At 43.9% G+C, this 17,471-nt stretch overlaps 2 protein-coding genes across 2 annotated transcripts in view; one reads left to right on the top strand and one right to left on the bottom strand.

Annotated features, from left to right (window-relative positions):
- Mpz (myelin protein zero) overlaps nucleotides 1-2,152 on the bottom strand; it is a 10,653-nt gene extending 8,501 nt beyond the window's left edge. The window contains exons 1-2 of the mRNA XM_021170958.1: nucleotides 2,131-2,152; nucleotides 916-1,030 (exon numbers count right to left, since the gene is read on the bottom strand). The gene's annotated coding sequence lies outside the window, so the exon portion shown is untranslated. The remainder of the gene's footprint in view (nucleotides 1-915; nucleotides 1,031-2,130) is intronic.
- Nucleotides 2,153-2,231: 79 nt separating this feature from the next.
- Nucleotides 2,232-17,471, top strand: part of Sdhc (succinate dehydrogenase complex subunit C) — a 22,465-nt gene continuing 7,225 nt past the window's right edge. The window contains exons 1-5 of the mRNA XM_021161399.2: nucleotides 2,232-2,306; nucleotides 7,108-7,164; nucleotides 9,253-9,354; nucleotides 13,880-13,941; nucleotides 16,667-16,830. Coding sequence (XP_021017058.1) covers nucleotides 2,287-2,306; nucleotides 7,108-7,164; nucleotides 9,253-9,354; nucleotides 13,880-13,941; nucleotides 16,667-16,830 — 405 coding nt within the window. The 5' untranslated portion in view covers nucleotides 2,232-2,286. The remainder of the gene's footprint in view (nucleotides 2,307-7,107; nucleotides 7,165-9,252; nucleotides 9,355-13,879; nucleotides 13,942-16,666; nucleotides 16,831-17,471) is intronic.

Here is a 17,471-nt window from a genome sequence, read left to right as displayed (position 1 = left end):
TTTTTGGAGGCTTGCATATTCTCTCTCTACCTCCCCAGTCCCTCCTAACCTCGCCTTGCTATGTAGGCAGGGATGCCCTTCACCTTCTGATCTTTATAGGTCCTGAGTGCTGGGATGACAGGTGTGCATTGCTATGTCTGATTTTGTGTAGTGCTGGAACTAGAACCCAGGGCTTAGTGTATAGTAGGCAAGCATTCTACCTGAGCTACATCCCCAAGTAGTTAACTTTTATATTTCTTTCTTTACTGACATTGCAAAGGGTATACAGTTCTTTGGGCGAACAGAGCACTGTGTTTTTGTGTCTTTGAATCTCCTGTAGGGCTTTCACAGACTGGCAAAAAGCCAAAAGTACATTTATGTTCAAGACCTACGTGATGGGGCTGGAGAGATGGCTTAGCAGTTAAGAAGACTAACCGCTCCTTCAGAGCATGGAGAGAGATTCCCAGCACCTACCTAGAAGGTCACAGGTCCGTAACTCCAGTTCCAGGAGGGAACTGGCATCCTTTTCTGGCCTCTCGGAGCACCAAGCACACATGTGGTGCACAGACATACAACCATTTAAATAAAACAAAGAGCTAAATTAAAGGGGCACCTGTTACATTTTATTCTTATTTTTGTTTCTGGAATAGTGTCTGTGTAGTCCAGGTCACCTGGAACTTGGTATGCTGCTGAGGCTGAGGCTGACCTGAGCACCTGACCCACTAAGTATGAGGACTGTAGGTGTGTCAGCAAGCTGGGTTAGAGAGGGTTGGAGCGATGTCTGGGAGGGAGTTCAGGAGCAGAAAGCTGTACTTACTAGAACAATTTTCTACTGATGGACCTTCTTACTAAATTCTAAAAGCTGTTTTCTTTATGTCAGTTTGTTTCGTTTTTACCTGTCTCTGGAGAGTGACTTCAAACTCACGATCCTCTCACCTCAGCCTCCACAGTGCTGGGACTATAGGCACAGCCACTGCTACCAACATGAAACTTATGTTTTGAGGTAGCCGACACTGAATTGTGTCACGTCCATCTTGAAGATCAAGAAACACTGCAAAAGAGATTCCTGCACTGAACAGAGGGTTGGATGAGAGAACCTCAAAGGTCCCTAAAAGTCTACAAAGTGCTTTCTTTGTCTAACGTTACAAAAATGCAAAATAATATTATTCATTTGATGAAGGGGGGAAAAGCGAATTTGTGCTATTTAAATCCTGAAAGGAAAAAGGCAGGAGAGAGCTAGAGTGCTAAATATAAATGGGCTCTGAATATTAATACAATAAAATACAATAAAAAAGAGATTTGCTATACAGAATAAGAGTTGCTCTGGGCTGCCCCCCCCCCCTTATTCTTTCTCCCTTTGCCTTGCCACCCCTCGGCGCCCAGGGTCAGGAACTTTGACATTTCATTTCATGTCTTTCTCTTTCCTTAGTCGAGAGCACTCTGCAACTGATTTCTGTGCTCGGAATCCTCAAAACCGTGGATATACAGTATATATAAATCAAAGCGGGTTCTCCTCCACACCCCTAGGTTCTTGTGGCTGTGGGTGTCACCCACATATCGCTGAAAAAATAAACAAAAAGAGCGTTGTCTTTGGCCAGTGGGAGTTTGGTTCGTGCTGCAGCTCAAACCCTGGAATTGCCAGGCCTAAAGGAGGTGGTGAGAAAGGATGCCAGCATTGAAAAGGATGGCGGATGGCCCTCTGGCAGCCCACGCCACACTCCCTACGGCCCAATTTGGGTTACGGTTTGCTTATCTTGCTGGGGATATGGCTTAAAGGTATAGTGCTTGCCTAACACGGGAGGCAACAAGTTCAGAGGAAGGCCAAAGTAGCATTTTTCCTTGGGTGTCTCAGCCAGCTAACTAGGGGATTTTTAGGACAACTTGGAAGGAGGGGGGTGAAGTGAGGCTCTGAAATCCTCAGGGAATAAATAAGCCAGAGAAGCGGCTGCCTGGCAGAGCGAGCCCTACAAAATAAACACTCGGGCAGGTAAACGCACTAATGGTCACTACTCGGCGATTTTGGCCAAAACTTTGACAAACGACGCTTGCTAGAAACTGGCGCGTGAGAGGAAAACCGAAGAACTGAAAAGCAAAACAAAACAAAAAACTAAAACCAAAAAACCCAAAACAAAACAAAACAAAAAAAAGTACCATCCACCAAGCCCGGAACACAGAGGAGGTTCCAGCCTAAAAATTCTGAGGTGTCACATGATAGTCCCCGCCTCCGCCCCGCCGGCTCCGCCCCCAAAGGCAGGGCCACACGTGGGGAGGAGCGATGCGTCATTTCCGTCCAGGCCCGAACTCAAGATGGCTGCGCTCTTGCTGAGGTGACTTTAGCCTGGGGCTAGGAGTCCACGCCCGCGACCGTTGGGGGAACCTGAATTGGTCCCTGAGGGGGTGACAGCGGTGTGTGCCTTGCGGGGACAGGGAAAGGACCTGCGGGTGTGCAGACCGCGCCCCTGAGATCTTAGCACCCCCTCTTCTCTCCGGGCGGAGAGGCTCGAAAGGGCTTAGAGGTCACTGTGTGTGGCCGAGTAGCTTGGCTGTCATTGTTTCTGCCTCGCCCACCTCTAAAGCCTCTTCGCAAACTGCTCTTGTGGCTCCCCCAAATTGCTGTAACTTCGAGATCAGCGGGCCCCTAGGCCTGCAGTATGGGGGGGGGGAACTTAGGGATTGTAGGGGGAGGGGCCCCTTGGAGCACCTAGTGGGTGCTTTAACTCCTGGCAATCCTGCTGCTAGCAACCGGTGGAGACTGTCGGGCATCCTAATGCATCCCTCCCAAGCCAAGGTTAATAATAGCATCCACAGTGGGTCTCTTAATGTTGCCCAGGAAATCCACTTTGTGTTGTTTTAATTTTGGTTTTAGCGGGACAATAGGGTGGGTGGGTGTCACCGCCTTTCTCTAAAGTGTCCATTTTCTGTCCAGAGAAATAGCTTAGATTTCCCCTTGTTCTGAATTCTTCACTCATTAGCTATCATCCCCAGAGCCTTTATAGTTGTAAGGGCTAGTGACATTTCTGGTACAAATCCCAACCCAGTTTTGTGCCAGTACTATTTTTGGAAATTATTTGTTATGGAAAGTTAGCTTCAGTGCTGTTGAGACTCCAGACCCCGATTCTCCCAAATATGTTTTCATTTCTCTTTCCACTTCTGTCATGCAGTACAAAAATAGAGGGATTCTGTTTAGTTTTTCTTTGTAAAAGTGAGTCTTGGGGAGTTTGGATTGGTTATCTTTATCCTTAATTTTTATCTTGCTGCGCATCCTCATAGCCGAAGGACAGGACCAGGTTTTCCAGACCTGCATCTTTCATCCCCAATTTTGACCATAATTAAATGCTTTCAAATTCTATGATGGAACACATGCTGGTGAATGTTAGGGCATATCGGATCAATGGTTTAGCATTTAGCTTAAGATGATCATATTGGCTCCAGACGTTTATATTAGGAGTTTGGGGATTAGTGTGTAGAGTCTTCATCTTTGGGTTCTTCCTGGGTCTAGCCAGTCTCACATGGAAATTATTTGAAAAGCAAATTCCCAAAGCAGTTTGAGTGTGTTACCTGCCAAGCATTACACTGAGTCCCTGGGAGCGGACTGTGGGTGTGTCCTGCTGTCACCTTCCGTCAGTCAGATATCTGTCATCCCAGCACTAAGAATTGTTTACCTCACCTGTCCTCATGTAGATTGGTTGTGTCTACAAGTAATTTTTTCCCATATTTTTGTGTATGGATTGCACATAAGTAGCTCAGCCCACCCCATTTACCTTAAACCATAGAGTGTAACATACAGAATATTTAAATTGTAATGGGCATTATAAGTAATACAGGAATTACTGGAAGTATAAGAGAATGTGCACAGGGCGTATGCAAATGCCACACCATTTTACATAAATGACTTAATCAGCTGCTTGTGGAGGCACACTCCACCTGTCTCAGCACTTAGGAGACTGAGACAGGAGGGCTGCTGTAAGATTGAAGCCAGCCTGAGCTATAGAGTGAGTTGCTGGCCAGCCCGGGCTGTAGAATGTGGTACTGTCTCAAACACTTGCTTCCAGCTTTAACTGCTGATAATTTTTTTTCACTTTTCTTTAGTATGGGTGTGGGTGGCTGTGCATGTGCTATATGGCTTGTGTGTAGGGGTCAGAGGGCAATTGGGAATTCCAAGGGCCCAACTCAGGTTGCCCCGCTTGGTGGCACGTGCCCTTTCTCTCTGAACTATCCTACTGGCTCCTAGCTGTAACATCTTAAACACCATTCCCAGGGTAGAGAGTCTTTTCAGAGTTTCTGGTTTCACATGAAAGGCAGGGATAGATAACTACTTTCATGTTTCCAACAAGGTTGTCGACTTTGTACAGCTTGTTTCTGTAGGGGCCTTGTGCAAAGCTCGCACTGGTATTTGGGAACAATAGCAGCAGACAGATTGTGCGATAGATTCCAACCCACATCTGCAAACTCTTGCTGGATAGCTGAGTGACCGGGCCTAGCTCGGTGTGAGGAATGTGCGCCCTGCAACTTCAGAGACAATTCAGTCGATTTAAAGAGATTTGTTCCCACTTCTTTCTGAGAGCCCTGGGAACACAATGTCTGCATTCACCTCTTGCCTCAAAGGGAAGGGTGAGAGCTGAAGAAGGGTTGGTTGCATTTTTCCCCTTCTCATAATGGGCCCGCTAGTGCTCTAGAGTAGCCTATAAGGCTCTTGAAATGATTGTGTGTCTAGTATCATGAACCCATGCAGAAGATGGTTGGAGTTTTTGATCCGTTGTTTTTCAAGACAGGGTTTCTCTGTATAGCTCTGGCTGTACACCAGGCTGCCCTCAAACTCACAGAGATCCTCCTGCCTCTGCCTCCGAGGGCTGGGATTAAATGTGTGTGCCACTGCCACCAGGCTCAGTTTCTTACACCTTAATGAGTTCTTATATCTCCACAATGCCTTGTACATAGTGGATAACTAGTTACATAGAATTAACATAGGTAAGTTTTCACTTCTAGAACTTCATTCTGGTCACTTTCCTAAATGCTTTGGACATGTTGGCTGGAATTATGCAATTAAAGTGCATGCGCGCGCGTGCGTGTGTGTGTGTGTGTGTGTGTGTGTGTGTGTGTGTGTGTGTGTGTGTTTCATTTTCCTTTTTGGCTTTTTGGACAACATATTGAATACAGCCCAGGCTAGCTGCTGTTCAGACTAGGATGGCCTTGAATTTACAGCAGTCTTCCTGTGACTTGCCTCTTGAGTGCTGGGGTTACAGGTTTACAAGCCTGATTACCTGAGTTTGATCCCTAGAATCCACATGGTGGAGAGAGAAAACCAACTCCTTGCAAGTCATCTGAGCCCCACATGTGTGTTGTGGCATGCCCCATCACATACAAAATAAAATGTCATTTACATTATTTTAAATTAATTTTTTGTGTGCATGGGTGTTTTACCTGCATGCATGTCCTGTATCAGGTGCATGCCTGGTACCTTCAGAGTCCAGAAAAGGGCAATGGATTTGCTGGAGCTGACGTTAAAGGTGGTTGTGAGCACCATGTGGGTGCTGGGAGGCAAGCCCTAGGCCTCTGGAAAGCAGCTAGTGCTCCTAACTACCAGGCCATCCCTCCATCCAGCCCCTGTAGTTTTTTTTAAATAGCAACTCTGAGGTAGGAAACAGTTATCTTCTGTGTGGGGATGATAGAGTCTTGGCTTTTTCTTTTTTTTTTTTTTTTTTTGTAATATTATATGAGAAGTTTTGTGACTTGAAATTTATCTCTGTTATCTGGAAATTGATGGTAACTTTTTAATTTTTTTAAAAAGATTTATTTATTTCTGTATATGAGCACACACTGTAGCTGTACAGATGGTTGTGAACCTTCATCTGTTGTTGGGAATTGAATTTAGAACCTCCGCTCCCTCTGTTGGCCGGGTGGTTTGTAAGCCACCATGTGGTTGCTGGGATTTGAACTCGGGACTTTTGAAAGCACAGTCCTCTTACCTGCTGAGCCATCTCACCAGCCCAACATTTTAATTTTTAAAACATTATTAATAATTATTACTGCATGTGCTTATTTGGGTGCACCTGTGTGCACATGTGTCAGTCATAGGAGAATTTTGTATAGTTGGTTCTCTTCCTCCACCTAAAAAAAAAAAAATTATTTATTTATTTTATGTATATGAGTACACCGTAGCTGTCTTTAGACACACCAGAAGAAGACATCAGATCCCATTACAGATGGTTGTGAGCCACCATGTGGTTGCTGGGAATTGAACTCAGGACTTCTGGAAGAACAGCCAGGGTTCTTAACCTCTGAGCCAACTCTCCAGCCCTGCCTCCGCGCTCCTCACCCCTTCTTCCACTTTTAAGTACGTTTTTCCAGATTGTACTCAGGTTGTTAAGTTTGTATAAAGTGCTTTTATCCACTGAGCCATCTCCCCAGCTTCAAATTCAGATGGTAGTTTTTGAAATTACTTCATTAATATTAGGGCTGTCCATCCTCAAATCCTTTGTTCTTCACATTTTAATTCATCCATTAATTCATAGGTCTCTGCTATACATAAACTTTGTGCCTGAGCTATATAGTGAGTTCTGTTCTCATGTAGGCATGTAGATTGGTTGTATCTACAAGTAATTTTTTTCCATAACTCAGAATAGCTTAAAACTTTGTATGTTGCTGAGACCCTTCTTGAACTTGTGACCCTTCTGTCTCTGCCTCCCAGTTGCTAGGTGGCAGGTGAGCTGGCCCAAGCCTGTCTTCAAGCCGTGGTTTGTCATGTAAGAAACTAGGGGCACTGTTTATGATTTTGACGGTGGAGCTTGACCACAGGGCCCCATGTATGTTAAGTGTACACTCTACACGGAGTTACACTCTCAGCCCTCATTTCATTTTCAGTCAGCCTTTCTGCATCTAATACAGTACAAAGGAGCTGGGCATGGTGATGCACGCCTTTAATTCCAGCACTAGGGACACAGAGGCAGGTGAATCTCTGAGTTCGAGGTCAGCCTGGTCTGCAGAGTGAGTTCCAGGACAGCCAGGGCTACACAGAGAAACCCTGTCTCACAGAATGAAAATATAATTAACAACAATCATCTTGTACAAAGGAGCAGAGGCTGATGTGCTGGTGTTGACTCTCCATCTGTATTCTTGAATCTCTTGCAGACATGTCGGCCGTCACTGCCTCCGAGCCCACCTGAATGCTCAGCTTTGTATCAGAAAGTAAGTTCCAACATCTGTGAATATTTTATTAACTTTGTTTTTCTCATGAAAAGGCAGTAGAAGGCCGGGTGTGGTGGTGCACGCCTGCAGAGGCAGGTGGATCTCTGGCAGTTTGAAGCCAGTCTGGTCTACATAGGGAATTCCAGGACAGCCAGGAATCAAGAATACATAATAAGACCCAGTATCAAAACAAGCCCTTAATTTCAAGTAGTTTCAGGACTTAGGGTTGTTTATTTGTTTGTTTGTTTGTTTCTAAAGATTTATTGAATTATTTTATATATGTGAGTATTTTATAGCTGTCTTCAGACACCACATGAGAAGAGGGCATCAGATCCCATTACAGATGGTTGTGGATGCTGGGACTTGAACTGAGGACCTCTGGAAGAGCAATCTTAACCTCTGAGCCATCTCTCCAGCCCTCAGGACTTAGTTCTTAAATATATTTTAAATATATTTTTTCCCTAAAAGTAAATATTTATTCCTAGTTGTTGACATCAACAGTTGTCTACAACAGTTTTTTAAAAGGTTTTATCTTGGAAGTATATATCTTATACACAAGCGGTGCTTTTTTTGTTTGGTTGATTGTTGTTGTTCTTCTTCTTTGGGTTTGTAGCCCTGATTGTCCTGGAACTCGCTGTGTACACCAGGCTGGTCTCAAACTCACAGAGATCCTACTGCCTCTGCCTCCAAGGGCTGGGACTGAAGACACTGGCCACCAGTGTCTTTTGTTTTTTGTTTTTTATGTTGGTGTCATTGTTGTGGTTTTTGAGGTAAGTCTTGGAGTCTTGCACAGCACGCTATAGATCATAAGTGTTCCTTCTCTGTAAGCCTCTGCTGCCGCCGCTACTGACATTCACTGCCATATATGGCACTGTGTACATTTCATCCTGATTCATCAATTATTAATATTGTTGTTTGCTTGTGTAACAGTATAATTATACAAGCATAATCATTATATTTAATAAATTAACTGATGGATGCTTCTCATCAGTTGATTTTCAATTTTTCTCTTTGTTCCATATAATGTGCTTTATAGCACTACAGCCTTTTTCCCCCACAGCCAGAACCTAGTTAGGCTCATAAATGTACTTGGCTGTGTTGTTTTGGGTTTCTTTTTATTTTTTTAGGATTGGGTTTTATTTTGGTTTGTTGTATTTTGTTTTGAGACAGTTTTTCATGTAAGCTCAGACTGCCCTTAAACTTGCTGTGTGGATCAAGATGATAGAAAATTCCTGATCCTCCTGCTTCTATCTCCCAAATGCTACAATCATAGTTTTTACCATCAAGAGCTCTTTTGCTTTTTGAGTCAGTTTTTCTGTGTAGTCTATGCTGGCCCTGTACTTACTATGTAGCCTTGAGCTTCCAGTCTTCTTGCCTCTCTGTTAGTGTGTGCTACCTTAATCTTTTTCTGTTTTTTTTTGTTTTGTTGTTGTTGTTATGTATATGGGTGTTTTGCCTGCATGTTTGTCTGTGTACCACATTCATTCGGTGCCCATGAGGCCAGTTGGATTCCTGAGAACTAGAATTGCTGTTACGAGCTACTGTGTGGGTCCCGGGAATCAAACTCAGGTCGTTTGGAAGAACAGCCTCTGTTCTTAACCTCTGAGCCATTTCTCCAGCCCTTGTCTTTTTTTTTTAATATACTTAATTTATTACTGTATGTTTGGTGGTGCTCATGGATGTGCAAGTAGAGGTCAGAAGACATCATATGGGAGTTGTCCAAGAAGATGGACTTAGGTCATCAGATTTGTCAGCAAGCACTGTTACCCACCGAGCAATCTTGCAGAACCAACAATACCTTTTTAAAAAAGACATTTTAGGTGGCTGGAGAGCACAGCATGAGAGCATGTACTGTTTCTGCAGAGGCTCAGATCAGTTTCCAGTGCCCATGTTACGTAGCTGACAGCTGCCGCCACTCCAGCTCTAGGGGCTCTAATACCCTCTTCAGGCCTCAGCACTAAGGTACACACACCCACACATAGACACACATATATCCATATAACTAGAAATAAAATACAACTTTAGAATGCACTGTTTGCTGTGTAAAATCTGTGCCTTAGTCCTTTTTGACCCTTTGTTTTATTTTAGTGCTGCTCCTTTGGGAACCACAGCTAAGGAAGAGATGGAGCGGTTCTGGAAGAAGAACACGAGTTCAAACCGTCCTCTCTCTCCCCATTTGACTATCTACAAGTAAGGGCCCTGGAGCCGGGTGGGCTGGTGTTGCCTTCATTTTCCTAATTATTGGGTGTGCAGTGCCTGGGAGCCGTGGGCTGGCCAATAGAGATGCCATTGCATACCTGAGTCCGGCTTCTTAACCTGGTAGTTGATGCGAGAGTCTACGGAAAGCTGCCAACAAGTAGAAGGTTTCTGAGTGCACAGCTGCCAAAACAATCATTGAAAGGCAAGCAGGCCATGTGTGCCAGGCGCTTCCCGTGTTGCTTACCTGTGTTGTGTTGCATGGCTCCTGTGCAGCCTGGGTCCACAGTACATAGCGTGCACATTTTGTGTTGTACGTTAGCATCACACTACACAACATTGAATGCTGTCTGCGACACTGCTGCTTGGATTTGAGTCTGTGGTATGTATTTTTTTTTTTAAATTGAGGTGTTTTCTACTCACATAGAAGCCTAGTGCTTTAATTATGGAAAACAGTGACTTCTAGTACTTCTCTACTGTGATCCCTTAGCATATAAATATCAAGATCTTACAACATTGGAGTATGCTAGAATGTTTGATCTTAAAAATCACTGTTTGAAGGCACATGCCTTTAATCCTAGCACTTGGGAGGCAGGGGCCTCACAGATCTCTGTGATTTCCGGCCAGTCTACAGAGTGAGTTTCAGGACAGCCAGGGCAATGCACAGGGAGAAATTGTTGTTTGTGGTTGACCACAGTGGCAAATGTGTGCACATCTGGAATAGTAGCACTTGGGGTGCTGAGGCAGGAGGATCACAAGTTTAACCTCATCCTCAGTTAAATAGCAAGTTCAAGGCCAGCCTGAGCGATAAGACACACACACAGATGTACACTTCTGCACTCCTATTAGAGAAATGGCTCCTCATGGTAATGTAAGTTATCAGGCTGAGAAGCTGGTTCAGTGAGCTGAGGTTCCTGGCACTAAGCATGATGACTTGAGCATGATCCTCTGGGGAAGGAGAGAACTGACCTTCACCTCCCAGGTTCAGCTCAGACCTGCAGTTTGTGCACCATGGTACTAAATTAATAAATGAAATATTTTAAAATGAATACACATGTTAACCAAGGCTGTATTCTTTTCCTTTGGCTGTAGGAAAATCTGTAGTTTCTAGCTTCTTGAGGCCACTTAGAGTGCTTAGCTATGTGCCTTACTAGTGTATTGTTGGTGTTTTAGACAAGGCCTTATGTAACTGAGGATGGCCTTAGATTTCTTATCCCCCGACTTCTACCTTTTGAATACTGAGATTACAGGTGGAGCACCGCCACACTTGTCTTCTTGAACATGCCCTTTGGATTTCTTTCTTTCTTCCTGTAGGGCAAACCTTGCTTTCTTTCAAAGATTCCTATTTTGCACAAAAGTTATGCTCTTTTACATTCACTGTTTATTTTGATGCTCAAATTGTTGTAGCTGTGGCTACTAGGAGTTCTCCAGTATGGCACCAGTGTGGGGTGCTAGATGTGCTCATTGCTACGAGCACACTAACTGTAGGTCCTCTCCTTGAATAGAGCTGTATGTGATCACTTCGCCCACATACATGTACACATAGCTATGTATGCATGTATACATGCATGTCCTTTTATCTCTTAGGTTTAGAAATAGAAGTGCTAACTGATTTATGTCTTCTAAGAAAATCCCTGCAGATCTTTTAGAAAATTAAAAGTAAATAAATAAACACCAACTCAGCAAAGTGTCTTGAGCCTTGCTACCCTCTTTGCTTGGCTTCCTGCCAGGGGATACTGGCCATTTTTTTAGCCACCTCCACAAATACCACAACCCTTTGGGATTTTTTTTTTCCAACTCAGATTCCAGAAATAATTTTAATTGCAGAAATTGGACATTGTATCCTAAGAGAAGGATGTTAATAAGCAATCTTAGTATTCTATAGTGAAATCTTTTACAAGATGATTGGTGAAACCCTGTCTTAAAAAATGAAGAGGTGGGAGAGGGAGGCAGAGGGGGAGGGAGATGGTTGGGGAGGGGTGGGATCACAGTGTATGGGCACACATTTCGTACAACCTTTAATAAGGGGTCACCCTCCCCTCTAGACCACCACCCAGCAGAGGTAGTGGAGGAGGAAAGTTATTAGAATGTGGGGAAGTGGACCTGCTCAGCAATAGTTCTTTGGGGTGAGCTCGATCTTCTGGGGCAGCAGTTCAGTCCCAGAGCAAACACCAAATATAATTCAGCAGCTGCAGACACCAGGCACGAGCCCGCAGTTACAGTCCAGTCCTTTCAGCAAGCAGACACCAGGCAGCTGCAGCTCAATCTTGAAGAAACCACCAAGTGGTCTAAGGCGAGGCCATGAATGGGCAAGCTGCCACAGGAACCTCAGGAGAAGTTCTTGGGCGAGTTCCTCTCAGTGGTGGAGTTATCTCAAGTTGAGCTCATCAACGCTATGTAAGGTGAACAAACACCTGTTTGCTGTTAGCAAAGAATAATTAGGTGGAGCAAACCAAACCAAGGCTCAATGCTCATCTCCCACTCTCTGTGAAGTCATATTTATACTCCTTTATCAAGCATCTATCCTTTCAAGTGTCTGCTATATCCTTTCACCTGTGTCTGCTTCAGAAAAACAGACTTCCACATGTCTGCTTTTGCAAGACACACCTTCACCTGTGTGCCTCAGTAAAACCTCATTTGACATAACTAACTTTCCAAAGAACTATAAGTTTCCACTTCAACAGTGATGGAGAAATTCCCAAATAACCTTGGCCTTTCTTCACAGTTCATTTGAAGAAAATGACATTAGGTCCATTTATGAATGTTTGCGTGAAAAAAAAAAAAAGAAATGGCAGGAAACATGAAGATATTTCCCAAATAATATGTCAAGCAAAGATGTCTGAAGTAGCCAATATCATACTTTTATTGTTCCTTTTGTTTCCTGAAACAGAGTCCTACTTGGTCTAGACAGGCCTTGAACTCTTTTAAGATCTTTCTCTCTATCTCCCTCCCTCTGTCCTTCCTTAACCTCCCTCCCTCCCTCTCTACTTCCCTCCTTCTATCTATCTGTCTGTCTGTCTGTCTATCTCACTATCTCACTGTGTAGCCCAGAGTTTACAGGTGTGAGTCACCACAACCACCCCGATTGCTTTCTAGTTGTACCCCTCTAATTGATACCCAGATGGGGACCCTGGTGAAAGGATTTTGAACTGTGTTGTTTTTATTACACATACAGAGTTTTCTGCTCTTACAGAGCCTAATGATTTAATCACAGTATATGTTTTCTGTTCTCAACAGTAGCAGATACTTGGCTTGGTAAAGTCGGGGATAACTTTTTTTTTTTAATATTTTTTTTTATTGCGTATTTTCCTCAATTACATTTCCAATGCTATTCCAAAGGTCCCCCCATACCCTCCCCCCCAGGGATAACTTTTAAAAGGATTTATTTTTATTTAATGTGTGTAAGTGTTTTGTCTGCATGTATATATGAACACCACTGCATGCCCTCTGCCCACAGTGGCCACAAGAAGGCGTTAGATCCCCTGGAGCTGGTTACAGACTGTTGGGAGCCATGCCATGGGTGCTTAGAACTGATCCCCTGCCATTTGCAAGAGAAGCCTCTCTTGCCCTTTGCAAGAGAAGCAAGTGTTCTTAACTGCTGAACAATTTCTGCAGCCCCAAGAAACAGTTTTATTTGTTTGTGTATTTATTTACTGTTTTGTTTTTTGAGATAGCGTTTTTCTGTGTAGCACTGGATATCTTGGAACTCACTCTGTAGACCAGGTTGGCCTGGATCCTCCTGCCTTTGTCTCCCAAGTGCTGGGATCTAAAGGCGTGCGCCACCACTCCTGGCTCTTTGAGATACTTTTTTAATAAGTAATTTTTCTTCTTTTTTGCAGTAGAGTGAACCCAGGGCATCATGCATGATATCAATCTCTGAGCTGTGTACTCAGCCAAAACTTTTACTTTGAAATTAGAAAGTGAAAATAGAAATATGAGCCGGGCAGTGGTGGCACATGCCTTTGCACATGCCTTTAATCCCAGCACTTGGGAGGCAGGGGCAGGTGGATTTCTGAGTTCAAGGCCAGCCTGGTCTACAGAGTGAGTTCCAGGTCAGCCAGGGCTACATGGAAAAACCCTGTCTCGAAAAACCAAAAATATTTTTAAAATAAAAATAAATAAAAATAAAAAAACGAAATAAATCTTTAAAAAAACAAAACAAACAAAAAAAGAAACTAGGAATATGAAAGCTAGGTAAGGTTTTCTTGTTTTTGTCTTTAAGGATTTATTTTATGTGTATGAGCATTTTGCCTGCGTTCATTTGTATATGCCACATGTGTGCCTGTTCTCTCAGAGGTTAGAACAAGTGTGGGATCTCCAGAACTGCAGTGATAGATGGCTTTGAGCCACCATACAGGGACTAGGAATTTAACCCAAGGCTTATGCAAGAGTAACAAATGCTCTTAACCAGGAAGCCATGTCTCCAGCCCCAGTCATCCTAAAACCAAAACCAGGACAAAACCAGGAAACCGTTGTCATCCTTTCCTTGTTAAAACTTGTCTTATGTGTTTCTTTGTAGATGGTCTCTTCCTATGGCACTGTCCGTTTGCCACCGTGGCTCTGGAATAGCCATGAGTGGAGGTAAGTATGTATAGTACACACACATGGACACACACACACACACACACATCCTAGAGGAACCGCTGTGACTCTGACTCTCATCCCCACCTTCTTTGCACCCGGTACCTGATTTAGAATGCATGTGAGTCCTTAGAGCTTTCCTTTTTTTTTTTTTCCTTCTAATTTTGGTTTTAATTTTTTTGATACAGGGTTTCTCTGTGTAGCCCTGGCTGTCCTGGAACTCACTCTGTAGACCAGGCTGGCCTCAAACTCACGGAGCTCCATCTGCCTCTGCCTCATAAGTACTGGGACTAAAGGTGTGTGCCACCACTGCCTGGTTCACTTTAAACGTTTCATTAACTCATTCCTTTAACAAGTAACTGAATCCCTATGTTCTTACTAAATTCAGTAACGCTTGCTACTCTTGTAGAGGACTGGGGTTTGGTTTGATTCCTAGGGTAGCTCACATCCATCAATAATTATAGTTCCAGGGGATCTACTACCCTCTTCTGGCTTCCATGGACACAAGGCACACAGTTGGTACACATAAGCAGTTGTAACCCCATACACATAAAACAAAATACAAACAAAGCTTTTAAAAGTATTTTTAAAAGCCCGGCATAGTGGCGCACGCCTTTGATCCCAGCACTCGGGAGGCAGAGGCAGGCAGATTTCTGAGTTCGAGGCCTGTTGTAAGCCGGCCCGCGGCTTACAAGGACCAGGTACACCTGGGAGGCAGTCTGGGGCTGAAAGAGACTTAGAAGGCGAGAAATTAATGGAGCCAAGACATGATTCTGTTCAAGCCTTCCAGTTTACTAAGAGAGTCTACTTATAAAAGGGGAAGGCCCATCCCCCACCAGTCCATTCTTGGTGTCTGGAGCCAGCCTGTAGGTGATGTGCAGAATAGAACGTTCCTCCTGGAATGTCTCAGGGGCTTCTCAGTGGTAGCAGTGTCTTGGAGAGGGCAGTGGCAGGTGGCAGAGCAAAAGAGCCATCTAGGTCGGAAGGCTCCACCTTAGGTAATTTCCTTCTCAGTGGCAGCAAGGTCAAAGTCCAGATCAGCCTACTTCAGGGCTGAGGGAGGCTACAGAGGCCAGCCCGAACTACAAAGTGAGCTCCAGGACAGCCAGGGCTATACAGAGAAACCCTGTCTCTCTGTAAAAAAAAAAAAAAGGGGGGGGGGGCTGGCGCCGACTGCTCTTCTAAAGGTCCGGAGTTCAAATGCCAGCAACCACATGGTGGCTCACAACCATCCGTAACGAAATCTGATGCCCTCTTCTGGAGTGTCTGAAGACAGCTACAGTGTACTTACATATAATAAATAAATAAATCTTTAAAAAAAAAAAGTATTAAAAAAGTAAACAACAAAAAACAAGACCAGATAGCCTTTATTCTGTTAAAAAAAAAAAAAAAAAAGTACGTCAAGAATCCCCAGCTAGTCATGGTAGTACATGCTTTTTTTAGTTACTTATTTTTTACTTTATGTGCATTGGTGTTCTTCCTGCTTGTATGTGTGTGTGTGAGTGTCAGGTCCCCTAGAACTGGAGATGCAGGCAGTCGTGAGCTGCCATGTTGGTGTTGGAAATTGAACCCAGGTCCTTTGGAAGAGCAGTCAGTGCTTTTAACTGCTGAGCCATCTCTCCAGCCTAGTGGTGCATCCTTTAACCCCAGCACTCAGGAGGCAAAAGCAGGCCAATCTCCGTGAGGTGAAGGCCAGCCTAGTTTACATAAACAGTTGCTGTTCCCTTTGAGATTCCCTAGATCGTCATTCTTTTCACTTGTAATACTTCTTTATGATGGAGGGTTTGATTAGATATACATACTTCTGAATATAGGCTGTGGTGATTGCTGTGTTTATTAGTAATTGATGTAGTTAGTCTTTGACATCTCAGAAAATGTCTGCTCATTTATAGTTTAAAATCTTGTTCTCAGCCCATTGCACATTGTGAGTACCCTGTTTTGGTGTCTATGTTCCCAAGATGGAAATGCATGGGGAAGTGGTCACCAGGAGAGGACGTGCTGACAAGTGCTTTACTGTACACCAGTGCAGATCCTCCCTCTGTCTCCCACATGCTGGGATGATAAGCATGTATAATCATACAGGTTTTAATTGTTAATTATTTTTACATTTATAAGTATTTTGCCTGTATGTATATCTATGTACCATGTTCGTGCCAAATCCCTGAATTGTCCAGAAGATGCCATTGGCTCCTCTAGAACTGGAGTTGCAGGTTGTGTGAACATTGATACCACTTGGGTGCTGGAAAATGAACCCAGGTCCTCTGAAAGTGAAGCCGGCACTCTTAACTATTGAGCCTACATGTTTTATAAAATATGCTTTTATTATTTTTAATTATGTGTATAGATTTGTAGGGTATGTACACATGAGTACAGGTGCTCTTGAAGGCGGGAGGGGGGTATGATTCCCCTGGAGTTACAGGTGGTGCCAGCTTCTCAGTGTGGGTTTTTGGGAACCAAACTCAGGTTCTCTACAACATCAGTGTGCACCTGTAACTGCTGAGCCACCTCTCTGGTCCCTCATACATGGTTTTATAAAAAAAACCAAAAGGCCCTAGATTTCAAAACCAGGGCTTATATATTTTGGCAAGTGATCTACATCCCTAGATGGCAACAAATTTTCTCATTTCAAAGAGGTTTAGGATTATATCAGGTGTCAAGAGCTGTCATAGAATCCAGTTTAATATATTCCGTTCTTTGTAACTGATAGCTGCGTCTTCTCTCTCAGGGGTCTCTCTTTTTGGCCTGTCGGCACTGCTGCTTCCTGGGAACTTTGAGTCGTATTTGATGTTTGTGAAGTCCCTGTGTTTGGGGCCAACACTGATCTACTCGGCTAAGTTTGTGCTTGTCTTCCCGCTCATGTACCACTCCCTGAATGGGATCCGACACTTGGTAAGTTTCTTGTAGGCGAAGAGCAGGAGGGCTAGGAAGCTCTCTCCTTCGTTTCTGAGCATAGTGTTCTTGCACCTTTTCCTACCCTCCTACCCCCCTCTTTTTAATGCTAGGGTCACTGAACCAAGAGCCTTATCCGTGCTGTACCTTTGAGCTACGCCTCTAACATTAGAGCTAGTCTTTGTTTGCTTCTGAGACAGAGTATATCACTATGTAGCCCTGGTGGGCCTGGACCATTCTATATAGATCAGGATGGCCTTGAATTTGGGATTTTCCTCCTGACTCTGCATCCCAGGTGCTGGAATTATAAGCATGAGACACCACATATAGCCTAACCTTATTTGACTATCTGTTTTAATTTTACTTATTTATGTTTTATTCAATGTGTGTGTGTGTTTTGTACATACGCCTGTGCATGTGTGTCAGTGGTCCTGGGCTTGCCTTTTCCTGAGCCGTCCTGCCAGTACCATTCTTTTTTTTTTTTTCAGGACCATTCTTTTTTTTTTTTTTTTTTTTGGTTTTTCGAGACAGGATTTCTCTGTATATCCCTGGCTGTCCTGGAACTCACTTTGTAGACCAGGCTGGCCTCAAACTCAGAAATCCGCCTGCCTCTGCCTCCCGAGTGCTGGGATTAAAGGCGT

The sequence above is a fragment of the Mus caroli genome, chromosome 1 (genome assembly GCF_900094665.2).
Source record: "Mus caroli chromosome 1, CAROLI_EIJ_v1.1, whole genome shotgun sequence".
In the NCBI taxonomy this organism is placed as follows: domain Eukaryota; kingdom Metazoa; phylum Chordata; class Mammalia; order Rodentia; family Muridae; genus Mus; species Mus caroli.
Note: the sequence above shows the minus strand (reverse complement) of the source record. Positions and strands in the feature narration are given on the sequence as shown.